This window comes from Rana temporaria, chromosome 2, assembly GCF_905171775.1.
Source record: "Rana temporaria chromosome 2, aRanTem1.1, whole genome shotgun sequence".
Taxonomy (NCBI): domain Eukaryota; kingdom Metazoa; phylum Chordata; class Amphibia; order Anura; family Ranidae; genus Rana; species Rana temporaria.
In genome coordinates this window covers 94,161,832-94,188,973 of record NC_053490.1, presented here as the reverse complement: position 1 = coordinate 94,188,973, position 27,142 = coordinate 94,161,832, and the positions used below count along the sequence as shown (strand labels likewise).

The window sequence follows — 27,142 nt, the reverse complement described above, 5'->3', positions numbered from 1 at the left end:
GGCTATGCGCACGCGTCGTGAAGACCAAGCCTATTTCGGCTATTTCCGGAGAAGCGTGACGCGCCAGAGCCGGCCGTCAATCATCCTCCGTCTCCATAGGCACGCCCATTCCCCGGTATCTTTGATGGACGACTACAAGGTGAGTACGGGGGTAAAAAATTCGGGACAGGCATACTGTAGCTCGCGCTACAATGCCTGATTTTAAGGTAAAAGAAAAAAAATTTTTTTTTTTGGTTGATAGGGTGAACCCCCGCTTTAACCTTAAACACAAGGGCATAGTTAGCCTAAAAACCGTTCGCCAAACAAACATTTTTAAAACGTTTGTTTACCTTTCTTTATGGTCTGTGAAGCAGGCACTTCCTGGTCTGTCTGAGTGGGGCTGGGTGTGTTTATTTCTTTCCAGCATAGGGCTTCAGAATGCCAGGAGCTAAGATGGAAACGTCCATTGCTGTATTTTATAAAGTTTACTTTCTGATGAATTAAGAATGCTGGCGCCTAGATTCCTGGGACGGGTGAGTACATTATTGTACATGTACTAAGCGGGAGAAAGGATTTAAAAAAAAAAAAAATGAATTTCGGGGGAACCACCCCTTTAAATTAACATGGATTGTTTGAGGATTTGCTTCATTTAATTTACAGAACATGCCCACAACTTTTAAGATAGTTTGTTGTTTTCTTCACAATAAAAAAAGAAAAATTCAATGTGCATAACTATTCACCCTCTAAAGCCAATACTTTGTAGAGCCACCTTTTTCAGCTATCACAGTAGAGCTGCATGATTAATCGTCAATCGTTATCGCGATCTTTTTCCCGTTGCGATTCTTGACACAGGGTTTCATGATCTTTGACATGAAAATAATTTTCTCTCTGCACTTTGCTATGCAAAGAATTTCCTGTCTGCTCTCAGCCAAAAGTCAAAGTCTGGGAAATCTGCCAAGTCTGGGCAGCCTGCCAAGTTTTGAAAACATTCTTTATCAGTGGAAAGTGAAGTCTAAACATTGTATCACATCAAAGGAATAAACTTCTGTATGTAAATTAGGGAACGTTTAACCACCTAAACACCAAACCTTTTTCTGACAGCTCTTTTCAAGTTAAAATCATTATTTTTTTTGCTAGAAAATTACTTGGAACCCCCAAACATTATATATTTTTTTAGTAGAGATCCTAGATCAGGGGTGCCCAACCAGTGGCCCGCGGAGCCCTCTGATGTGGCCCACGACCTCCTGCTCTGGGATGGAATAAAATACTGTTATTAAAGGTCAGTTTATTACTAAAATCACAGTGTATATATGGGCATATGTGTTCTGCAGTGGTTACTGGGCTGCTTTGAAACTGACCCAAAGATGCAGAGCAGCGCACCTGCGGGTTACCTGCCATACACATTCTGAAAATGCACCCAACATGCAGAATATAATAGAAGTCTATTGCAAAGTATAGGAAAGCCAAAGGTACACTGCGTCGGTAAATCACAGCACATCAGTGTAAAAGCAGCCTTGGGCCCCTTTTACACAGTCAATCCGACCCAATTGTACCCTCCATTCACCTCTAAGGAGTGGTAAATGTAAACCGACTTGTGTCCTACCTCCAATCCGATCCGCTAAAAAAGAGAATAGTGGGCTGTGTCTGTGTCCGCTCTGCATATGCAGAGCAAACATGGACCTGCCATCTGCCTGCTCTGTTTATTGTGGCCCGTGACCAGTTACCAAGTCGCTTAACTGGCCCTCGGGCTACAAAAGATTGGGCACCCCTGCCCTAGAGAATAAAATGGTGGTTGTTGCAATATTTTATGTTGCACTGTATTTGCGCAGCAGTCTTTTTAAATGCAATTTTTTTGGGAAAAATTACTTTAATGAATTAAAAAAAAAAATAGCCAGTAAAGTTAGCCCATTTTTTTTTTGTATAAATGTAAAAGATTTTACGCCGTGAGAATCGTGATCTTCATTCTAAGCAAAAAAATTGTGATTCTCATTTTGGCCAGAATCGTGCAGCTCTATCTCGCAGCTACAAGTAACTTTGGATAAGTCTCTATGAGCTTGCCACATCTTACCACTGGGATTTTTGCCCATTCCTCCTTGCAAAACTGCTCCAGCTTCTTCAAGTTGGATGGTTTGCGCTTGTGAATAGCAATCTTTAAGTCTAACTAAAATTTTTTATTTTATTTTACAAAGGTTTATTTAGAGAAAAGTAAATACAACAAATAAGTACAACAATATGATGGTTACATCAGACATAAAATGGAGAAAAGGATACCAACAAAGAGATGCTGTATCCACAGTGTAAAATTTGTTAGAATAATAAGAAAATAAGAAGGGGAAACAACAGTAGCGGTGCGCCACAATAAAAGGCAATCAATGTCCCAAATTATGTTGATTGATGGGCACAAATGTAAAGAAAATAATAACAAGAGAAAAGGCAACATAAAGGGGTGCATACATTCTAGTATCAACTGTATATTGAATGTGGAATAAAAATCAAAAGATAAACAAAATAATGTAAAGTTCTTTGTTACGATTTTTCCCCCATCGTTCAGACTTTTATTTGGTTTATTCCATATCACTGCAACCATCGTTATTCATTATTAGGCCGACTCCTTGATATCAGGAGTCACGAGAAGAATACTCAGGAAAATATAATGAGTAAACTGCAGAGGAAAGGGGGGGGGGGAGCATGAGAGAGAAAGGAAAAAGAGGGAGGAAGAGGAGGGGGAAGAAAGGGAAGAGTACACGGGGGGGGGGGGGGGTGCATTTAGAGGCCTTTAGGCTTATAGAAGTTGGTTGTTGAACCTGGAGGGATGATCGTAGGATATCCAGGGTTGCCAAACCCTGAGAAATTTATTGTGCTTGTCAGAAGCAAGGGACATCAGTTTTTCATTAATCATAATATCGTTCATACGATTTTTTCACTGTATCAAAGCTAAGTGCAGGGGTTTTCCAAGCCCTCACAATGGTCAGCTTGGTTGCATTGAAAAGGTGTTGGGCTAATTGGCGTTCTGGGCGGAGGAGTTCAAGGATAGGTTTGCATAGAAGTGCTTTCCTAGGGGTCTCTTTTAAGGTTCAAATGGAGCATATTACGCAGAATGGTGTAGACCCTGACCCACAATCGACATACTTTTGGACACGTCCACCAAATGTGGGCCATCGTACCTTCCAGTGAACAGCCCCGGAAACCATGAGAGTAGGAGGGGATAAAACGAGCTAGCCTAGCAGGCGTGTAGTACCATCTATAGAACACCTTGTATGCATTCCCTAGAATAAGAACATTTCTTGAGCTCTTTGTAAGGGCTATTGTCATGATCTGCCAGTCCTCCGGATCCAACTGTTTACCCAGGTCCTTTTCCCATTGGAGATGATATGAGCTCACTGGGGGTTTCCTAATGGAAATGATTGAGGAGTAAAGTAAGGATATTACTCCCGGGGAGTGAGGTGTATGGGGTAGATTGGGTCCTCATGAGCTGTTGAAGGAAAAGTTGGAGGTAGCTATAATCTTCCACGAAGGGGTACATCATAGGAAGATCTAAGCATTTCAAATGTGACTATTCTCGTGGGGGCGAACAGAGAATGGACATCAGTGAATCCATTCTCCGTCCACCACAAGAATTGTTTAGGGTTCTCCCAGCTGGGGGGAAATAATGGGCAATAAGTAAGGCGCAGTAGAGGTAGGTTGGGGGCACAATAGTCCAGCCGAATATTTGACAGAGTGCCATTGGCGCAGAGTGTGAGCCATACATGGCCCAAACCTGTGTGGGCGTTTTCTGGGGGGGGGGGGGGGGGTTGGTCAGGGTACAGAGGAAATTGGTATAGGGTGTGAGTCGACCAGGTCCAGAGTGACCCTCATTGATCCGCCAAGCGCATAAGGTCAATTTATTTGGGGTCCCACTCGACCCTGAATTAAAGTGGAGTTCCACCCATAAATATAACATTACATCAGTAGTTTTAAAAAAATGTCAGTCCCTTAAGATTTTTTTTTTTTTTAGATGCCTTTAAAGTGTTGTTGCTAGGCAGAATAGTTAATCTTCCCTCTTCCTGCACCTAGGTGCTTAACCTACACCGCACAGACTCCTGGGAATGTAGTGGGTGTAACTTTCCAGGAGTCTGTGCACTCCCCAGTCTCAAAGAATCATGTGACTTGGACAGTACAGGTGCTGAAACCTGATCTGAAACCTATTACATTGCTTGTGCAGCACTGAGCATGTGCGAGATCTGCAAGGCTGAAATCCAGGAAGTCATACAGTCTGGCTTCATGATGCCCACACTTAAGATGGCCCCAGTCAATTTCTATTTTATAAAGTGTCTAAATGCTGTAACAACCTAACAAAACGGACCTTAGTTTACAGACTAACTTTACTAGAATACATTAAGCTTGTGTATTACAGGGGTATTTATATTTAAAAAGTGAAATTGTGTCCGGAACTCCGCTTTAAAAAAAAGCAAAAGTTTGCGTTGATGTTGATGCAGTACTCAGGGGGGCGGGGGGGGGAATACAACAATTTTGGAAGGTAGGTCATGCGCACCGCAGAAATCCTGCCAAACCAGGAGAGCAGAAGGTGGGACCAGGAGGATAGCATGTCAGTAAGCTTCCTAAAGAGAGGAGAAAAATTGGCCTGATATAACCCCTTATATTTAGGAGTAAGGCGTATGCCTAAGTAGGGCAGCGAGGGGAGCCATTGAAACGGGAAGTTTTCTTTTAAAGAGGTCAATTCTAAGGGGAGAGGTTTACAGACATTGCCTTAGATTTAGTAGGGTTAACATGTAGACCCAAGAGAGACGCAAAGGTCTTCAAAAGGGAGAGCAGGTTAGGTAATGAGATTCTGGGTGATGTCATTGACAATAGAATGCCATCTGAGTGAGTGAGTGAAAAACTTATATAGCGCAACACATGCGAACTGAATCGCCTCTGGGCGCTGTATCCATTCTGTGAGTGAAACCCCTTGGCCTCAGAAGAGATGGGTTTTAATCTTTCTCCTGAAGGCCAAGTGGTCCGACTCCAATCGAGTGGTGGTAGGCAGAGCGTTCCACAGTCGTGGTCCCTGGACTGCAAACTTTCAATCTCCCTTGGACTTGTATCTGGCTTTGGGTATCTGGACAAGGTTTTGATTGGTGGATTGTAGAATACGATTGGGGTTGTGAGCTTTTATTTTTTTGCATAGGTATTGGGGGGCGTTTCCATGAATGCACTTATGCATTAGACAGAGTGCCTTGAAAGTGATTCTATCTTTTACTGGCAGCCAATGAAGGGATCTCAGTGAAGGTGAGATTGATTCCCATGTTTTTTTGCCAGTCACTAGTCGAGCGGCCGTATTTTCAACGACTTGCAGACGAGCGATTTGGTATTTGGGGAGTCCGAGATAGAGGGCGTTTGCATAGTCCAGTCTGGAAACAGAGATCTTGTGAGCAGAGCCCGCCACTTCAATACCCTTTATATCTGGATGCGAATGGATCGCCTCTGCTAGCGGTTCCATAGCCAGGACAAACAAGAGGTGAAAGCGGACTGCCCTGCCGAATGCCCCTCTGGATAGGGAAGATGGGGGATTCAAACCCGTAATATTTTTAGCCTGAGGGGCATCGTACAGCGCTGCCAGCCAACGCAGAAACCAAGTACCAAACCCATAGTAGCGGAATACCGTCATGAGATATGGCCAAGATAAAGTGTCGAAGGCCTTGTTCACATCCAGTGACAAAAGCATAGTTTCCAAGGAACGGTTGTGGGCGAGATGCTGCAGTTGAATAATTCTCCGAATGGCATCCCCTGCCTGTCTCTGGGGCACGAAATCTACTTGGTCCTTTTTAATTAAGCGGGGGAGAGAAACAAATTCAATCGGTTAGCCCAAATTTTTGTGAGTATCTTCATGTCAACGTTAATGATATAGGTCGGAAATTGGCCCAAGAGGAATGGTCACGGTCTGGTTACGGCAACATCACTATATAAGCTGTCAAAAGATCATGCGAAAAATTCCGATCGTTAACAGAATTAAACATGGCTATCAAGGGAGAGGCTAACACATTCACTAGCTTTCTATAGTAAAGTGCCGTAAAGCCATCCGGACCTGGCCTCTTCCCTATTTTCAAGTCTTTGATACATTGCCGAACTTCCGATTCCTGAATGTCGCAATCCATAAGGTCTTTCTGCGTCTCGGACATGATGGGCAGCGACATATGCTGTAGAAAATCTACCCTATCCTGTTCGATTGAACGGTCTTGGGCTGAATACAGGGTGGTGCAAATCGGGTTACTAGTTTAGTATATTATGTCTGGTACGTAAAGTAATAAAAATAAAGTAATACCAATGTTGGCGAGACCAGCGCAGTGCACGTTCTGCTTGATCAGTGAGGCATAAGTCCAATTGAAGTGGGTTCCAGCTGGGATTCCAATGTTTCCTGCAGTTTTTGGCGCTCTTTTTTTGCTTTTTGAGGCTATTTGTATAATATGACCCCTGAGCACAGCCTTGTAGGCCTCCCACCGGGTCACCGGGGAGGTGACAGAAGCGGCGTTGAAGCGAAAGTATTCTACAGAGGTTTTTAACAAATCCTCCTGAATGTTGTGAGGGGATAATGGTGAATCATTTGTGATCCATGGGGAATGTTGGGGGGTATACACTAGGGATCGGCAAACCACAAAAAGGGGATCATGGTCCGTCCATGGGGCTGCAAGAATAGACACTGAATCTACTAAAGGGAGATGTTTTCTGAGCATTATCACGTGATCAATTCTAGAGTGCGAATGATGTGGGTGGGAGTAGTAGGTGTAATCTTTACCCTGTGGGTGCATGTTCCTTTTTGGTGAGCCATCAATAGGGAGTAGATATGAGATAAAAAGGGTCCCGGGTTATAATTGGGGACATAATGGGTCATTACAGTAACGTCTGTATCTTGAATAGTACCCATGAGCAGGGTCTGCTATCTGAGTTATACAATTAAAGGGCACCGACTTGCGGAAAGCTATCAGAACTCCTCTCTGCTTGGTCGGGCCACTAGCCATGAACACCTGGGGGTATTGGGCGTCAAAATACTTAGGGCTGGAGGCAGAGGAAAAGTGAGTTTCCTGTAGACATGCTATGTTAATACGCTGTTTTTTTAGGTATTTAAATACTTTCACCCTTTTTTGGGGTGAGTTTATACCTTGAACATTTAAAAAAAAAAAAAAAAATGAAAATAAGTATATAAAAAGGTTGATACCAACAATACAGCTCCAGGGAGCCTCTTAGAGACTGTGGGGAGATGAAATCGTCTTTAGTGAGCGTAGCAGAAGCAGGCTACAATGTAGAAGAGGCCTGAGAAGGAACCCAGGCACATAGTGGGGTGAAAACACAGAGTTCAGGGAAGATCAGTTCCTCAGCCATTGGGGATATCCTGAAAGCATTGAGCCTGGAGAGAACGGAGGGCCTGGGAGCCTTGATGGGATGTCTGCGATGGTTTGCGGGGAGGCTGCACCGACCGTGCGTGGGAAGAGTATGATGATGCCTCTTGGGATGGAGGGAGATCCAGTTGTAAATCCTGAAAATGGCGTCTCAGGTCAGGCAGGGAGGAAGCTTGACTGACCACAAATTTTTCTGTTGGATTGAGGTCTGATCTTTGACTAGGCCATTCCAACACATTTACATGTTTCCCCTTAAACCACTCAAGTGTTGCTTTAGCAGTGTGTTTGGGGTCATTGTCCTGCTGGAAGGTGAACCTCCGTCCTAGCCTCAAATCACACACAGAGTGGTACAGGTTTTGCGCAAGAATATCCCTGTATTTAGCACCATCCATCTTTCCTGACTAGTTTCCCAGTCCCAACAGCTGAAAAACATCCCCACAGCATGATTCTGCCACCACCGTGTTTCACTGGGGATGGTGTTCTTTGGGTGATGTGTTTGGTTTGCCCCAGACATAGCGTTTTCTTTGATAACCAAAAAGTCACATTTTAGTCTCATCAGACCAGAGCACTTTCCTCCATACATTTTGGGAGTCTCCCACATGCCTTTTCACAAACTCAAAACATGCCATTATGTTTTTTTGCTGAAAGTAATGGCTTCCTTTTGGCCACTCTGCCATAAAGCCCAACTCTATGGGAGCGTACGGCTTATTGTTGTCCTATGTACAGATACTCCAGTCTCTGCTGTGGAACTCTGCAGCTCCTCCGTTCGTTCGGCCCTTCATTTGCATTGGGTCAAGCTTCATTTTAATGGTTTACGCCCACTTCCTTCCTACTTTGAATTAGGCTGGCTTACGCCGGCGCAACGTTGGGAGCGAGTGCTTTGTGAATACTGGTCTTGCCTCACTGATTTACATCGGCGTAGCGCATATAAGATGCGCTACACCGGTCTAAAGATGTGCCGCTCTACGTGAATCCGGGCCTTAGTCTTTAAAGCATTTTGTTATCCACCCCCCCCCCCCCCCCCAAAAAACAGATCCTGTTCCCTTCCCTTAAAGTATGCTGTAGCACAGTGCTTGTGCTGTGTCACTTGGCCCCCTGTAACACCTAAAACACCTGGCCGATACTGCCTGGCTATACCCCCCCCCCCTGTAAACTGACCACGGTATGTCATGGCTGCTGAGCCCTGACACCGTGGTCAGTTTATGTGCTTCCGTCATTCGCAGCCAGCTATCTGTCTCCTCTGCTCCTGTGTCCTCTCACCCCCCCCCCCTGCCTGTCACAATTTGAATGACAATTGCACGGTCATGCAACACTATATCCAAATAAATATTTTTTTCTCGTTTTCTATAGTTTTCTTTTCGTGGTATTTGATCACCTCTGCATTTTTTTTTTGTTATAAACACAAAAAAGACAAATTTGGGGAAAAAAACTAAATTTTTTACTTTTGCTATAATATCCCAAATTTAAAAAATAAAATAACCATTTCCTTAGTTTAGGCTGATATGTAATCTACATGTTTTTGGTAAAAAAAACACAATGAAGCGTATATTTATTGGTTTGCACAAAAGTTATAGCGCCTACAAAATAGGTCATTGATTTGTCATTTAAAAAAAAATCATACTAGTAATGGCGGCGATCTGCGATTTTTATCAGGACAGATCAGACACTTTTTTTTTTCCAAGCCATTGACATTTATACAGCGATCAGAGCTATAAATAGCCACTGATTACTGCATAAATGTCACTGGCAGGGAAGGGGTTAACACTAGGGGGCAATCATGAGGTTGCATGTGTTCCCTCACTGTGTGTGTGTGTGGGGGGGGGGGGAGGGGATGGGACTAACTGGGGTAGGAGACAAATCATGGGTTCCTAGTATACTAGGAACACACAATCTGTCTCCTCTCCCCTGACAGGTTGTGGATTTGTGTTTACATACACAGGAAAAAAAAAATTAAACATCTCCTTTAAGGCTGTACCCCAATGAAATTGGCTCAGTGATCTAGAAACTCTAATCTTCCCTTTTACATCAAGTCTTTAGTCAGCTTCCACTGCCTTTTTTGTGTTGCGCATGGCACAGACTATATGCCACTGCACAGCGCACTCTCTTCCTGACAGGTTGTTATAGCAATGGTGGCATCGCCGGAAGTTCAAGCCACGTTGCTATAGCAACCAGTCAGAGGACGTGAGAAGAGGCTGGTCCCAAGCAGAGATGGCTCTACTTCCTCCCGGCAGATGCAGGTCTTTAACCACTTCAATACAGGGCATTTACACCCCCTTCCTGTCCAGGCCAATTTTTTGTTTTCAGCGCTGTCGCACTTTGAATGACAATAGCGTGGTCATGCAACACTGTACACAAATGAAATTTTGATGACCCCCCCAGTTTAGGGCGATATATATTCTTCTACATATTTTTGGTAAAAAAAATATATATGCAATAAGCGTATATTGATTGGTTTTGTGCAAAAGTTATAGCGTCTACGAAATAGGGGGTAGATTTATGACATTTTTATCATTTTTTATTTTATTTACTAGTAACGGCAGCGATCTGCGATTTTCAATTTTTTTTTTTTTTATTGCGAATCTGACATTGCTGCGGGGCAGATCAGACACTTTTGACGCTTTTTTGGGACCCTTGGCGTTTTTACAGCGATCGGTGCTATAAAAATGCACGGATTACTGTATAAATGTGACTGGCAGGGAAGGGGTTAACGCTAGGGGTCGATCAAGGGGTTAAATGTGTATCCTAGGCAGTGATTCTTACTGTAGGGGGCTGGGACTCACAAGGGGAGGAGACCGATCTATGTTCCTCTTTACTGGGAACACACATCGGTCTCCTCTCCTCTGATAGGACGTGGATCTGTGTGTTTACATACACAGATCCATGGTCCTGCTGTGTTACCGGCAAACGCGGGTGCCTGGTGGACATAGCGGCCGCCGGGCACGCAAACTGGTTCCCAAGCAATGCAGTGGGTGTGTGTGAGCGCGTGCCGCCTAGATGGCAGAGAAAGCCCAGGATGTCATATGACACCTGCCCAGGATGGGAGATCCCTCCTGTGGACGTCGTATGACAATATGCAGGGGTGTGAAGTGGTTAAAAATGGCGCCTAACTCTACCCGTTATCATTTCCGTTCTGGAAATTACGCAAGATTTGGTCACTAGGTGATTCGCATGGATTCCTGGCATAGATGTGGATTCCTGGCATAGATGATGCAGGTATCCCAGGAGTCCTTGCAAATCGCCTAGTGACGACATCGCCTAGGGGGCCGCAGCCGGGGGTGCTGCAGGAAAACCAAATAAAGGTATTTACTTGTAATAATAAAAAAATAGTAATGCCAATACTAAAAGTATTCTGGATGGCCATGAGATTGATTACACATGCACAAATTGTGTGGAACTCCGCTTTAAACAAAGCACTGGCCATCTTTTTTTAAGGTATAAAACGTCAAATGTTGTAATAAGGAAAGAAAACTGCACAGTATGTACAATAGACCACATCCCACTTTAATTGCGCTTTATTGTGGGAACATGGCACACAAAAAACAATCTTTTTCTATGTGCCCTTTTGTAGGACCTGCGTTGATCTTTTCAGATTAGCACAGCTCAAAGGACTTCGTGTGAATGAGCCCTTAGTCTTGTCACTGTTCAGCAATCAATGTTGAAGTCTGTTTCTTGTTTTCCTTTTAAATGTCATTTTATATTTGAACTCTGTTTTTGCTTTTAACATATGTTTGATATACATTTTTATTTTATTCCCCCCCCCCCCCCCCCTTCTGTCTGACAGGTTCGTTTATCTGGGATGTACCTTTTGCCCTTTTTAAATAGGGTTGATTGACAAACGGTTTCTGGATTTCTAATGCCATGGCTACAGGACTGAAAAATGTGGGCAATGCGTTTGGTGGTCCATCGCCGGCAAAGGCCTTCCAGAGTGCACCTGCGGTTATAGTTGACGATGATGATGATGTTGTTTTCATTGAACCTGTTCGGGTTCCTCACTCTGCCCCACCTCCTGCATCAAGAAGTACAGGATTTCCTCCATCACTAAATGAAAATCACAGGGCAGATCTAAAATCACACTCTTCACACTCTTCCGGTAAAGATGTGGATTCTGGCAAGATAATTATAAGTGAGACGATCATCATTGATGATGAGGAAGAACCGGAGCCCAGCCGTGCACCAGCCAAAAATGCTTCCAGTTTCAACCCACCCAGGCTTATGGACTCTAACAGACCTATTGCGGATTTTCCATCGGCATCTAGTTTCCCAAGAAACAAACCGAGTACTGGGATGATGAGTTCTGGTATTACTACTGAGCCTGACTCTGAAATACAGATTGCAAATGTCACCACGTTAGACTCCGGATTAGGTTCTGTAGGTGAGGTTCAGAGCAGTGAGGGGAGAGATATGAATCTGATGATTACTCATGTGACCTCACTGCAAAACCCTGGCATGGGAGAGGTACCTAATGGATTACAAGGAGCTAGTTTTGGTGCTCATGTCCAAACCTATCCATCTCCTCTTGCCTCACAAAACAAGCCCACAACAGGACCTTATAATCCAGGACGAATTAATGTTAGTGGTGATGTTTTTCAAAATGGTGAATCTACAACTCATCATACTTCTGGTAAGTTAAAGCTGGTATTTGGGCTGCCTATATAGGTGTGTGTGTGTGTGTAATAAATAAATATATATAAATATATATATATATATATATATATATATATATATATATATATATATATATATATATATATATATATATATATATATATATATATATATATATATATATATATATATATATATATATATATATATATATATATAAAAATAAATATAATATACTATGTGTGTGTGTGTGTGTGTGTGTGTGTATATATATATATATATATATATATATATATATATATATATATATATATATATATATATATATATATTTTACTATGAATGAATTTGAATTTTTACAGTGACATCTTTTCAGTTGGCATGTGTGAAGATCTGTTCTGGGTAATATCATTGATTGCCAAGACATATTAAAACCGTCGTAATTCTGCTGATCAGAATTGCCTGAAAAACCTTTCCTTAGAGAAGCATGGAGGCTTCCATTGCTTTTCATTCTGCATATACTACTTGGTTGTCCTGACCCTTCAAGTGTTATTAAACCCAGTAATATGAAAATAATTAATCCGTCCCACATCGTATACATATTCTTTCTACATTAAAATATTGCCGCTATATAACTTTTTGGCAGTGGACTGCAGAATACCTTCTACTCTTCTCATTTCGATAACCTAAAGGATGGTGTTTTGTATTCTAAGGGATGAACTGGACAGGGCTGACTCAGTATTTCATTGCAGGAAGACCGTGTATGGTCAGGTTTATTTCTTAAAGCGGAGGATCACACAAAAAGTGAACCTCCGCTTTTCGGAAATCCTCCCCCCCTCCGGTGTCACATTTGGCACCCGCTGTCTTCTGTGAAACACACTGGTACCAGGAGACGGCGGGGACCAGTGAGGACGTGCTGCGTGCATGCGCAGTAGGGAACCGGGCAGTGAAGCCGCAACCCTTCACTTCGACCCATTTCACACTAGGGAGGTTTGGACGCTATTAGCAGACGCTATTGCGCTAAAAATAGCGCCTGCAAGTTGACCTGAAACAGCGGCTGCTGTTTCTCCAGTGTGAAAGCCCAAAGTCTTTCACACTGGAGCGGTGCGCTGGCAGGACGAAAAAAAGTCCTGCTAGCCGCATCTTTGGAGCGGTGTGTATACCGCTCCTCCACAGCTTCTGCCCATTGAAAGCAATGGGACACCGCGGCTATACCGCCGGCAAAGCACATCTGCAGAGGCGCTTTGCGGTGGTTTCTAACCCTTTTTCGTCCGCTAGCGAAATTAGCAGTAAAGCCGCTTTACCGCCACCACACCTCCCGCCTCAGTGTGAAAGGAGCCTTACTGATTCCCTCACCGAGAATGTCGGCGGGGGCAGCTGAGAGACGAGTGATTGCTCGGCTTCGGCTGCCAACATCGTGGGCACCCTGGACAAGTAAGTGTCCATTTATTAAAAGTCAGCAGCTGCAGTATTTGTAGCTGATGGCTTTTAATATATATTTTTTTTTTCTTGGGACCTCCCGCTTTTAAAGTGTAATTTGTGCTTTTCTAAACTTTAAACTTTTTCCTTTTTATAGATGCCTGGCTATCCCAGTCTGCTTCGTTTCCACGAAATCAGCAGTCAGGTGTGGAAATCATATCGCCGGTAGCCACCCTTCCAAAACAGGTTTTACAGCAGCCTCCACCAACACAACAGCCTTCGAAAGCTGTAAAGGTGACATGTGCAAACTGCAAGAAGCCACTTCAAAAAGGGCAGACCGCATATCAGCGCAAAGGATCCACTCACTTGTTCTGTTCCACTTCTTGTTTATCATCTTTTTCACAGAAGCCAGCTCCAAAGAAGCTCTGCACCATGTGTAAAAAGTAAGCTGTATTTTTTTACTGGTAACCAGGGCATGTGTTAAACTTGTGTAGCATAGTTAAAGAATGAGTATGCATTAGGATATGCCTAGCCATAAATTGTTCCTAGCAGGATTTGGTTACTTGTTATTATAGAAGACTTGTTTGTATTGTGTGTTCATAGACCGTATGCAACCAATGTAGATGCATTCTAGCTGAGTAATCTGTAGATTTGAAAATGATCTGTTTATGTAATTTTGTTTTTTCAAATGGTCAGCTGAGATGAGGATGCATATTTTTTGCAGTTGAACAATGGTCCTTCCTATATAGATCTTTAATACTTCCAGTAGCCACCTGTAAAGTTCTTTAGTGTTAGGCTCTACTGGTGTACACTGTCAGTCTAACTGGCCAGAGTGTTGAGCCTACCTCTTCCAGTGCCGATGTGCAGGTATTACAGGAAGTCGGTATAAAAATGTTTTTATCTTTACTGGTATTTAGGTAACACATTAATGTTCAAAGGCTACACAATTATTGGTTGAATTCAGAAAGATTTACCCTTAGCTGACCCCTTGTTCTTGCAGCACTGGACCTCTCTTCTGAAGGGACACCCTGTGCAGTCAGACATTGCCACCAATGTGGCATAGATAAACCATCAAGGGGCTATGAAAAGTCAGGCTGAAAGAAGCAAACCAGATTCTATACCAAACATGGGCGATTTATGGGTGTGAACATCCTAGCCTCCAGATTCAACAAGCTACCGCTGTATGTGGTTATGCTTCTGCCCTTTAGGGAAAAAAATGTTTGTGCTGCAGTATCGCCTTTAGTCCCGCCAATCTTCCCTCCTTCCCCCATACTTACCTGAGCCCGATCTGAATCCAGCGTTGTGCACAAGAGCAGCGGTTCCCTTCCTTCTTTCCCTCCTCACTGGGCAGATTGATCGCATCCAGAACCATTCGCTCATATGTGTAATGGGTAGCTCTGCTTTTTTTTTTTCTCTCTCTCCCGTTCATGGACGGACACAGCAGCATCTTGACCTTGGGGTATTATACTCCTGTTAGGAGATTGACTAGGCAGAAAACAGCATGTTAAGTGTTAACACATCACATAGTACAGTACCTCCCAGGGGGCGTTACCCCTGGGTACTGCCCCTTCTCCCTGCATCTTGCAGCCCAGTTTTGTTCTGCCTAGCACAGGAGAATGACATGGCTCCCTGTGGGCCCATGTGGCCTGGGGTTTTTTTTTTTTTCTTTTGCTTTTTTCTGCATTTTTTGATCCTGAGATCTACAATCAACTGCCGACTGGGTGACAGGCTGGATCCTCGATCAGGGCAATTGGTGCCTTTTGGGCTTTCCCCCATCAAGCGTCTGTTTCACAGGTGTGTCGTCTGTTTCACCTGGTCGTCAGTCCACACTTTCTCAAAGTTTTACAAGGTTGATGTGAATGCATCTTCAGATGCCTCCTTCGGCCGCAAGGTTTTGCAGGCAGCTGTTTAAGGTTGCACCTCCTCCGTTGAGGAGCTCTGTTTTGTTTGGGGTGAAGTTTATTTGCTGTGTTTTTCCCACCCCTCGTTTTTTTTGACACTGCTTGGGGACGTCCCTAATGTCAAGATGCTGCTGTCTGTCCATGAACGGAAGAGAAAATAGGATTTTTGTACTCCCTGTAAAATCCATTTCTCTGAGTTCATGGACGAACACAGCACCCACCCCTCCTTCTTTGTTTGTACTGCTCTTCTACGAACTGAGCTGCAAGATGCAGGGAAAACGGGAAGTACCCAGGGGGGCCGCCCCCTGGGAGGTACTGTACTGTGTGATGTGTTTAGTCAATCTCCTAACAGGAGGATAATACCCTTAAGTCAAGATGCTGCTGTGTCCATCCATGAAAATGGATTTTACGGTGAGTACAAAAATCCTATTTCTCTTCCGTTCATGGACGGACACAGCAGCCTCTTAACAACACTTTCCTCAGTGCAGCTCCTCCCAGGGGCCGTGGTTCCCCGGGTATAACCCACACCCTGCCTCAGAAGCCCCAGTTTCTTTCTGCCTAATGTCAGGAGAGGACAGGCACTCTGGAGTCCCTGTACTCTGGAATTTTTTTGTGATTTTTTTTTTTCGCTTGTTTTATTCCTGCATTTTTGAATCCTGGGATTCTTCTATCAACTGCCGACTGGGTGACAGGCTGGGTCTTGACTCTTGTAGTCCCCCCATGTTCGGCCATCGAGCGTGTGCCGGCCCTCGGCTCGGCTCTGGGTCGTCCACGACAGGCTCCAGGGCCGGGGAACTACTTGTTCCAGGACACACATATGACCGGTCTCTATGGCCTTGTCACAGTGTGTCTGGCCAACAGCCATGCCGTTAGTGGACGTTGGTTCTGTCTGGGATACCTCCAGCCGTTGGTCGCAGGATGGGTAAGTAGTGGCCCCTTGCCCTGGCAAGGTGGTATGGCTGGTGTTTTCCCTGCGGAGGTCGACTGAGGGTCCGCCCTGCTTTCCTCTCTCCCCTTTTCCTCTCCCTCCTTCCCCATACTAGGTAGCGGCTGTGAGGGGGGCCTCCTGGGGTCTCTTTATTGCCACCGGGGTCCGTGTGTATGCGTGGGGCTGTGTTTTTCTCTTGGCCTCGTGTGGCTGTTTTAGCGCTGCAAAAGACTGCAAATCTCCCTGAGGTGACAGACGCAGAGCAGCCAGCTTCAGAGCACACCTCAGGTTTTTTTCAGCTCACGCTGCACCGGGTGGGGTGGTGAGTTCCCTGGGGGCCTCTACTTCTGTTTTTAGCAGCCAGGAGGTGACCGGTGGGTGGTTCTGCCTTGCAGTACCGGGTGACACAGCGGTGGGGCATTATGGAGCCTGAACCTGGTACTTCTGCCCCAAACATGCCTGAGGTAACCCTTGATGCCCTTACCCCTGCCACATCTGTTGAGGCAATGTCGGCTGTTCTGGAGGCGTTTCTCGCCAGGTTTGAAGCGGCTAGTGGCCAGAAGGGGGGTAAAAAGCACCCCCTCCCTGAGTCTGCTTCTGGGGATGTCTATGACACGGAATCAGGCCCTGCTATTTCGTCTGGCTCTGGTTCTGTCATGTCAGAGGATGCGTGCTTAACTTACGCGGACAGTGAGGATGACTCTGCTTCAGGGTCAATTGCTGATAAAGAATTTGTTGGGGCTCTTATTTCTGCGGTGCGTGATACTCAGAAACTTGAGGATCTGGCGGAGAGGCACCAGATGTGCCAGTCCCTTTTGGGTTCCGCAAACCGCCGCGCACCACAACAGTGTTTCCTTGTGTTCCTTATTTGGACAAATTATTGTACAAGGAATGGGATACGCTGCAAAAAGTTTTTGCTGTTCCAAAATACTTTGCGACCCGTTATCCCTTTGAGGAGGATTTTTTTTTAAAAAGTCAGTGGACCCTCCCGTTTCCAGATTGAGCGAAGCCACCACATTGCCTGTGGAAGGGGCTCCTGCCTTTAAGGACCCCACAGATAGGAGAGTGGAGGCTGTGGCCCGCTCTATGTTCACAGTGGTGGGTTCGGCTGTGAGACCGGTTTTGGCAGGGACTCTGGTGTCGCAGACGCTGATTGAACGGGCAAAGCTTTTGCTGCAGGTGCTGGAGGCACAGGATGCTTCCGAGACCTGTAAGGACCTGGCTGAACAATTGGTTCAGGGTCTGAAGTTCGTCTGTAAGACGGTCCTGGATACGCTTCCCTTGCTTTCCAGGGCCTCCGCCTATGCGGTGGTACTGCGCCGCCTTGTGTGGCTGAAATGCTGGTCTGCGGACCAGTCCTCAAAGAAGGCCTTGGTGGATTTGCCCTTTAAGGGTGAACGGCTTTTCGGGGCATCCCTGAATGACATCATTAAGGATGCCATGGGTGGTAAGAGCACGCTGCTCTCACAGTCTGGGAAGGGCAAGGAGCCTCGCCGTTAGCATGGGCCCTCCTTTACTACTCCCATGCGGTTTTTTCCTGCGCCCAGTGCGGCGGGAAAAAGTTTGCAAGGTGCCAAGACCCCCGCTGCGGGGCAGAAGCGCACCTGGTTCCGCAAGCCCAACAAGCCTGCAGACAAGCCTGCTTCCGTATGAAGGTCTGCCCCCGCCTGTGTCTCGGGTGGGGGGGCCAGCTTCACGAATTCGCGGCTCGGTGGAGGGCTCTTCTATCCGACCGTTGGGTTTGCAAAGTAGTTTCCTCGGGGTACAAGATAGTTTCTCTCTTGTCCGCCAAACAGATTTTTTCCCTCCAGCTTCCTCCGGAAGGTTCTGGCAGGGGCTATCCAGGACCTACTGGACAGGGGAGTGATTGTGCCAGTTCCCTCGATGGAACAGTTTCAGGGGTTTTACTCCAATCTGTTTGTAGTCCCCAAGAAGGAAGGGGTCCGTCCAATCCTGGACCTCAAGGCCCTTAATTGTTTTGTCAAGGTGCAAAAATTCAGGATGGAGTCGATTCGCTTGGTAATAGCAGCGCTCCATCAGGGGGACTTTCTGGCGTCCTTGGACATCATGGACACGTACCTACATGTTCCCATATGCACAAAGCACCAGAGGTTTCTGCACTTTGCGGTCGGGGAGGACCATTTTCAATTTGTGGCCCTCCCGTTCGGCTTGGCATCGGCACCACTGGTTTTCACCAAGGTGCTTGCCCCGATACTGGCCCTGCTGAGACAGCAGGGGATCGATATCGTGGGATATCTGGACGACCTTCTCCTGCGAGCTTCTTCAGGCTCAGAATTCGAAGAGGACGTGTCTATCACGTGTCAGACTCTCCGAGAGTTCGGCTGGCTTCTGAATGACAGAAGTCAGTGTTGGTTCCGTCTCAGAGACTGGAATACCTGGGACTAGTTCTGGATTCCGCTGGTGCGAGAGTTTTTCTCCCAACGGAGAAACTTCAGACGCTGCAATCTGCAGTGCGGCAGTTGTCGACCCAGAAGTGGTCATCTCTTTGATTCTGCATGAGCGTTCTGGGTCTGATGGTGGTTCCGTATGCCCAATTCCACACCAGGGAGCTACAGAAGCTCCCGTCATCTCTGGATTACCAGATTCAGTTGAGTTAACTGGCCAAGTCCTCCCTGGTGTGGTGGCTGACGTCTCCGGTGCTTCGGACCGGGAAGTCGTTTCTGCCGTGCCACTGGACAGTGGTCACGACGGATGCCAGCCTCTCCGGTTGGGGGGGCGTTTAGGGGCACCCAGTCAGCCCAGGGACGCTGGACTCAGGAGGAGTCCCGCCTTCCAATCAATATACTGGAGCTCCGAGCAATCAAGCTGTGCCTTGCCAGGTGGTCCTGGGATCTGCAGGGCCGACCGGTCGAGATCCAGTCCGACAACGCCACGGCTGTGGCATACATTAATCAGGGAGGCACACTGAGTTCAGCTGCAGCGACGGAGGTCGTGCACATCCTTCGGTGGGCCGAAAGGTCTGTTCCGGCTCTGTCGGCCGTGTACATTCTGGGAGTACAGAATTGGCAAGCCGACTTCCGAAGTCGCCAAACACTAGACCAAGGAGAGTGGTCACTTCACCCGGAGGTGTTTCAGAGTCTGCCGAAAGTGTGGCACTCCAGACGTGGACCTTCTAGCGTCCCGTCTCAATCGGAAGGTGCCACGGTTCGTGGCCAGGTCAAAGGACCTGTGGGCGGATGCGTCAGACGCCTTGGGGATTCCAACAATCCTGATCGCACCAGATTGGCCGTGCCGCTCCTGGTACGTGGACCTGGTGCGTCTGGTGGCAGACGCCCCTTGGCGTCTACCCCTGAGAGAAGATCTTCTGTCGCAGGGTCCGATCTTCCACCCTGCTTTACAGTCGCTGGCTTTAACGGCATGGCTGTTGAGAGCCAGGTGTTGAAGGACCGGGGACTATCGGGCTTGGTGGTTTCTACCATGCTGCGTGCACGGAAGTCTACTTCACGGAGGATTTACCATCGTACGTGGAGGGCCTACATCTCTGTGTGAGGAGATGAGATGGCATCCCCGTACATACGTGGTGTCCCGGATTCTGCTGTTTTTACAGCGGGGAGTAGACCAGGCTCTCGCCTTAAGTACGGTTAAGAGTCAGATTTCAGCTCTGGCTGTTTACTTTCAGAGACCCTTGCCTGCGCACTCCTTGGTGCGCACGTTTGTGCAGGGGGTCCGGCATGTGGCCCCTCCTGTGCGCCCTCCACTGCCCCCATGGGACTTGAATTTGGTCCTCTCGGTGCTTCAAGACGCTCCCTTTGAGGACATTCGGAAGATCCCCTTGTTGACTCTGTCACAGAAGGTGTTTTTTCTGGTAGCGATTACATCGATCAGACGGGTGTCTGAACTGGCGGCCTTGTCCTGCAAGGCTCCCTACTTGGTCATCCATGAGGATAAGGTGATGCTGCGGCTGCAGACGTCTTTTCTCCCAAAGTTTGTTTCGGCTTTTCACATTAATGAGGACATTGTTCTTCCATCCTTATGTCTTCGGCCGAAGAACCCGAAGGAGGCCACTTTACATTGCCTGGATGTGGTTCGGGCCCTACAAGTGTACATATCGGCTATGGCTCCGTTCCGGAAATCGGACTCACTGTTCATGTCTGTGAATGGTCCTAAAAAAGGTCTGGCGGTCTCGTCGGCCACCATTTCTAGGTGGATCAGACAGGTTGTGCTTCAGGCCTATGCCCTAAAGGGGCGGGCGCCTCCCTTTCAGGTTACGGCACATTCGACCAGGGTGATCAGTGTCTCTTGGGCTTTCCGACATCAAGCCTCTGCGTTACAGGTGTGTAAGGCAGCGACCTGGTCGTCGGTCCACACTTTTTCAAAGTTTTGCAAGGTGGATGTGAGTGCATCTTCTGATGCCTCCTTTGGCCGCAAGGTGTTACAGGCGGCAGTTTAAGGTTGGAGTTCCTCCGTTGAGTAACTCCGGTTTTGTTTAGGGTGTAAGCTTGGTTTGCTGTGTTGTTTTCCCACCCCTCAAATTTTTGGCACTGCTTGGGGACGTCCCTAAGGTCAAAGGCTGCTGTGTCCGTCCATGACCGGAAGAGAAAATAGGATTTTTGTACTTGCCGTAAAATCCATTTCTCTGAGTTCATGGACGGACACAGCACCCACCCCTCCTTTGTTTGTACTGCTTGTTACGAACTGGGGATGCTGAGGCAGGGTGTGGGTTATACCCAGGGAACCACGCCCCCTGGGAGGAGCTGCACTGAGGAAAGTGTTAACACTTAAAGTGCTTTTTTTTTCTGCCTAACTCTCCTGGAAGGAAGCGGATATAACCCTAAGGTCAAAGGCTGCTGTGTCCGTCCATGAACTCAGAGAAATGGATTTTACAGTGAGTACAAAAATCCTATTTTTTCGTATCAAGTAAATTGGATACCACACACGTAAGACATATTAAAATAATCAGTTTTTCCAATTTTCTTTTTTCCCCCAGATTTTTTTATTTAACTTTATTGCTATTCCAAGGTGTGATCGCTTTGGGCAGGTAATAGCTACTCTTTGTGGAGACATTATGGGTCTATTAGACCCCCCAGTATCTCCCTGTGTTACAATGCAAGTACTCAAGTATCATGTTGTTGAAATAGGGCTCATAGGAGGCTACTGGTGCTCTACCTTTGTTTTGTCCAAGTTCCCTAAATCCTTGTGGTGCTGGTCTTTTGGCAGTTTCAAGTTGCTATGTTGCCCACCATTCAACCTTATGGAGCGGGCAGGGTTAAATGGGTACGCTCTAGCGGCAGCCCTAGAAATTTTATCTAACCCATGGTCTATGCATAGATTTTAGATACTCTGTAAATCTGTAGGTGGTGTTGGGGTCAGCTCATTGGTCAGACTTAAACGAAACAAGATGAGACTTCCGAGAGAGAAAATCATTTTTGGTCCTAAAAAATGGAGAGCTTGGGCAAGGGTGCTATAGGTAGGCACTTGTGATTCTTTGTTTATTTTCTTTACAGTTATGCTTACTCATTCATGTGTTGTACATAGTATGCTTACTAACATCATTTTGTGTTTCTTTCAGAGATATTACAACAATGAAAGGTACAATTGTTGCTCAAGTCGATTCAAGTGAATCCTTCCAGGAATTTTGTAGTACCTATTGTTTATCGGTTTATGAGGACAAACAGAATTCTGCCAAAAATCAGAACAAGTCAAGATGCACTATTTGTGGCAAATTAACAGAGGTATACCTTAGGTTCAGTTATACGTACTGTGTTGTGTCTGTCTGAGGATGTAGGTTGCCTCAAATCCTTCTGTCTCTTCATGCAATCTCGGACAGTCTTGATGTCGAAATCGGGGCACTGTAGGGGGGCCAATGCATCACTTTCTGGACTCCCTTCTTTACGTTAAAGATAGTTCTTGATGACATTGGTTGTATGATTGGGGTCATTACCCTGCTGCAGAATAAATTTGGAGCCAATCACACACCTCCCCTATGGTATGGCTTGATGAAAAAGTATCTGTATGTATTTCTCAGCACTGAGGACACCACTGACTCTGACCAAATCTCCAACGGCAGTTGGAGAAATGCAGCTCCAAACTTGCAAGGAACCTCCACCATGCATTACTGTTGCTTGCGGACGCTCCTTTTTCTACCTTTCTCCAGCAAACACACTGCCTCTCGTTGCAGTCAAATATTTCAGATTTCGAAGCATCGGCCCAGAGCACCTGCTGCCATTTTTCTGCACCCCAGTTTCTATGTTTTCATGGATAGTTGAGTTGCTTAGCCTTGTTTCCATGTTGGAGGTATGGCTTTTAGGCCCCAATTGTTCCATGAGGTAGACTTCTGGCCAGTACCGGTGTACCCGGGTCCCACTGGTTTCTGCCAGTTCTGTGCTAATGGCACTGCTGGACATCTTCTGATGTTGAAGGGAAGTAAGCATGATGCGTCTTTCTATATGTGGGGTGGGGGTACACATGAGATAATTATTACTCCATGAAGGCACCACCCCTGCAACGCATAAAAATATAAAAGGTAGAGTATGGAGTGGGGCCTCTTCTATGATATACCGCCAGGATCTACACACACCCTGGACCAAGGAAATAGTAACAAATTGTAACTTGCAATTAATTGTGATCTATTCATTGTTTTAAACAGCTCCATCTAAGGATGGTGAATTAAACTTTCTCTTACCACCTTCCAGGACGGCACCCGAGAGATGATGGCTCCTCCTGCAGGAAACACAATCACATGACAGTTTAAAAGGCCCCGCCCTTCCCCTTGCTCCTCAGTATTGATTGTGTTTCTCCAACACAGCGACACATTTGTTTTGTTAGTGGAAACCTAGAGACCGGGGAGGGTCGAAGGTACCCCTGTGAGACAGGTCTAAGGGAGGCCGGGGAGGGCTGAACTTACCTGTAGACTTCGGTCCAAACTCACAGGTCGCCCTATTGTAAGCACCAGTGCTCTGAGCTGCGGGGAGGTGAGCCATCACTGTGTGCTATCGAATCCACCACCATTCGAATCGCCGTTTCCCGGGTCTCCAAAACTCAAAAACGCCGCGCTCCAGGCCTCGTTCTGAGACAGGAACTGCATCACAGGAAGTGGGCGGTTCCAGACGGCGTAACCCGGAAGTTCCCAGCGGAACGTGGAGACGGCGTGGGCGGTGGACGGGTCGGCTTGCGGTGACCAGTACAGGAGTACCGACAGCCAGGACCGAGTCACCCTCCTCATGGAAGAGGACGGAAAGACCGACACGACCGCTGGCAGATCCAGGTCGGGGGGGCGGTAAGTACCAATCCCCCTGGAAAGGGAGGAGGGAAGCGGTGAGAGTTCCCAAACTTTTAGGGAACGACCGGAGCAGGATCTGGTCCCTTCTCGTCCACTTCCTCCCCTCCCCAGTACAGCCAGCAGTCTTGGGGAAAGACAATTTAAATGTACATTTCATGTCTTTCAGAAACCCCCAGCGGACCCCAGGAGGCCTCAGTTCAGTCTCCTTCCGCTACAGGGCATAGTTCCTCTAAAAAGTGTGGGAATTGTAGAGAGAAGCTCCCCAAATCCCACACAAAACCTTTCTGCTATAAATGTATTAATATGCTGGCAGGAAAGGAGGCTGCTGCCATGATGACGAGTTTTCTCTCATCCATGCAAACAGAAATGTTAGCAACAGTTAAGGCCTTCCGGGAGGCAGCCGGGCAGTCGGCACAGACCGAAACGGAGGAACTTACCCCTAAGGAAGGCACTTCCTCTCAGGAGACCCCCTTTTCTAGGGGCCCAAGTGTTTTCTTTACACCTTCACAAATTCCCCCTCTGGGGGAAGCAGATGGTGAAGAAAGTGAGGTAGTCAGTCTACCTAGGTCTAGGCACAGCTCAGGAGAGGTAGATGGAGACTCCATTAGTCAGTCTCAGGAAGACACACGTCCAAGAAAACACCTCTTTGCTGTAGAAGATCTAGAGAGTCTCCTCCAGGCAATCTACGCCACAGAGGAAATTCCTGAGACCCCTAAACCTACCTCAGCACAGGATAAAGTTTATAGGGGCCTGAGCGACTCTCAATCTAAAGTATTCCCCCTGCACAAATCCCTCAAGGAGTTAGTCCTTCAGGAGTGGAGAGACCCTGAAAGGAGAATAATCAAACAAAAAACCTGGAAAAGAAGATTCCCCTTCTCCCGGGAAGATGAGGAAGTCTTCTTTAAGCTTCCTAGACTTGATGCGGCTTTGTCGCAAGTCACTAAATTATCTGATCTCTCCTTTGAGGATGCGGGTAACATCAAGGATGTGATGGACCGTAGAGCAGAATCTCTCCTTAGAAAAGCCTGGGAGGCCAATGCTGCAGCACGAAGTCCAGCTTTAGCAGCAGCATGTGTGGCTAGGAATACAGATGTTTGGTTAGAGACACTCACCGACCACCTCGCTCAGAATTCGGAGGCTGAGGGGGTAGTTGAGTCACTTACAGTGGTAAGGAAGGCTATTGCTTATGTGGCAGATGCAGCTACGGAATCTGCAAGGGCAGCAGCCAAGACAGCAGCCCTCATTAACTCTACTAGGAGGGCAGTTTGGATCAAGGCTTGGGAGGGAGATGCTACATCCAAGGGAAAACTCTGTGGCATCCCCTTCCAAGGTTCCCTGTTGTTTGGTAAAGACCTGGATGATGTCCTTGCTAGGTCATCAGAAAAAGGTAAAAAATTCCCAGTTAAACCCAAAAAAGAAGGTTTCAAGAAAACTTTTCGAGGCCCCCAGGGGCAGGGTAGACAGAAAGCCAAAAAGGAACCTTTTAGGCGTTGGAACTTTGGCAAAGGGAACAGGAAGAACAACCTCCTTTTCCCTCCTCCAAAACCCAGCGACAAACCGTCCAAGTGACGCCGAAGTCAGAGTGGGGGGTCGACTGTCTCAATTCCTCCCTCTATGGGAGAGAATTTCGAACAGTCATTACATCCGCCAAATAATTCAAAAAGGCGATCGCCTAGAATTTCTGGCTACACCCCCCACCATGATCACCATTACTCACCTTCCCAGGGATACCCTGAAAAGGTCTGCCCTCTTGGAGGGCATACAGGAGTTAGCCAAACAACTAGTGGTAGTACCAGTACCAAAAGCTCAGCAGTACCAGGGATTTTATTCCCATATTTTCGTAGTGCGAAAACCCTCCGGGAAATACCGTCTAATAGTAAACTTGAGAAACCTGAACAAGTTTCTGGAATACAAAAAGTTTACCATGGAAAGTATTTGGTAAGAAAGAACCTCATGAAGGAAGCCTTCTTGGTGACCCTAGATCTCAAAGATGCCTATCTTCACGTGCCAATCCTCGTGGATCACCAGGGATATCTGAGGTTTGCGGTCGTAGTGGAAGGAGAAACCTTCCACTGGCAGTTCAGAGCACTACCATTCGGGCTAACCTCCAGCCCAAGGATTTTTACAAAAATCCTAGCAGAAGTGGTGGCATACCTGCACCTTCAGGGCATATCCCTTATACCCTATTTAGACGACTTGCTGATTTCAGGAAAATCAGCCGCCCAAGTCACGCTGGATGCCAACAAAGCAATGGCACTCCTGGAGAGCCTAGGGTGGATAATCAACAAAGAAAAATCCTCCCTCAAACCAGAACAGGTCAAGACCTTCCTGGGATACGTAGTGGACACCAGGCAGCAGAGACTTTTCTTACCAGAAGAAAAAGTTTTAAAACTAGCCTCAGCAGTTGGGAACCTTATCAAAAACCCCAGACTCTCCAGAAGGAATGTTCTGAGAGTCCTAGGCCTGATGTCAGCAAGCATCCCAGCGGTAGTTTGGGCTCAGCTTCATGCCAGGACATTACACTTCTTCCTGTCCTCATGGGACAAAAAGAAAGAGTCCTTAGATCAGGAAATACTACTCACCCCCCAGGTTCTGACCTCCTTGGAGTGGTGGACATCTCCCCAAAACCTGAGGGAAGGGCGACCATGGGCTCAGTGGAACCCAGTGAAGGTTACCACGGATGCCAGTTCCTGGGGGTGGGGCGCCCACCTGGAGGGGAAAAAAGCTCAGGGGCAATGGGACAGCTCACTAGCTCGCAGGTCATCCAACTACAGAGAACTCAGAGCAGTGGGGGAAGCCCTAATAGCCTTCCAGGAAGACATCAGAGGCAGAGAAGTCCAAGTAAGCTCAGACAACTCTACAGTAGTAGCGTACCTAGGTCACCAGGGAGGGACCAGGTCCAGTCCCCTACTAGAACTTTCCAAGGAAATCCTGATATGGGCAGAAGAAAGAGTACTCTCTATCTCAGCCATATACATAAAGGGGACGAGCAATACAGAAGCAGACTTCCTCAGCCGTCACAGGTTGAGGGAGGAGGAATGGGAACTGAACCCAGAGGTTTTTCAACACCTGGTCCAGTATTTCGGGAAACCGGAAATAGACTTGTTTGCCAACAGACAAAACAGGAAGGTAGAAAGGTATTTCTCGATTTCTTGGGAACTACAGTCGGAAGGTCTGGATGCGCTATCCCAGACCTGGCGCTTCGGACTGGCCTATGCCTTCCCGCCGGTGGCGCTCATTCCGCGAGTTCTTCAGAAACTCAGCAGGTCTCCAGGCCAGATTCTTCTGATAGCACCATGGTGGCCAAAAAGAACTTGGTTCGCAAACCTAAGAGCCATGGCGATGGCGGAGCCTCTGAAGCTCCCGTACAGGGCAGATCTCCTCAGGCAGGGCCCAGTACTCCACCCAAAGCCGGAATTCTTTCAGCTAACGGCCTGGTTAGTGAGCGCCAAATTCTAGAACGCAAAGGCTGCTCAGAGAAGGTCATAGATACTCTCCTCATGAGCAGAAAACCAGTAACTCAAAAGATTTACCAAAAAGTATGGAAGACCTTCTGTTCCTGGCGTAAGGAAAGACAGGTAGCTTCAACTTCTATCCCGGTTATCCTGGACTTCCTCCAGGATGGGGTAGATTTAGGATTAAAAGTTAGTACCCTTCGGGTACAAATAACGGCTCTCTCAGTCTATCTTGATAAAAG

General features: G+C 46.8%; 1 protein-coding gene across 1 annotated transcript in view; it reads left to right on the top strand.

The window, feature by feature from the left end:
• ZMYM2 (zinc finger MYM-type containing 2) overlaps positions 1-27,142 on the top strand; it is a 144,646-nt gene that overhangs the window by 24,759 nt on the left and 92,745 nt on the right. The window contains exons 2-4 of the mRNA XM_040339328.1: positions 11,134-11,973; positions 13,534-13,819; positions 21,736-21,898. Coding sequence (XP_040195262.1) covers positions 11,211-11,973; positions 13,534-13,819; positions 21,736-21,898 — 1,212 coding nt within the window. The 5' untranslated portion in view covers positions 11,134-11,210. The remainder of the gene's footprint in view (positions 1-11,133; positions 11,974-13,533; positions 13,820-21,735; positions 21,899-27,142) is intronic.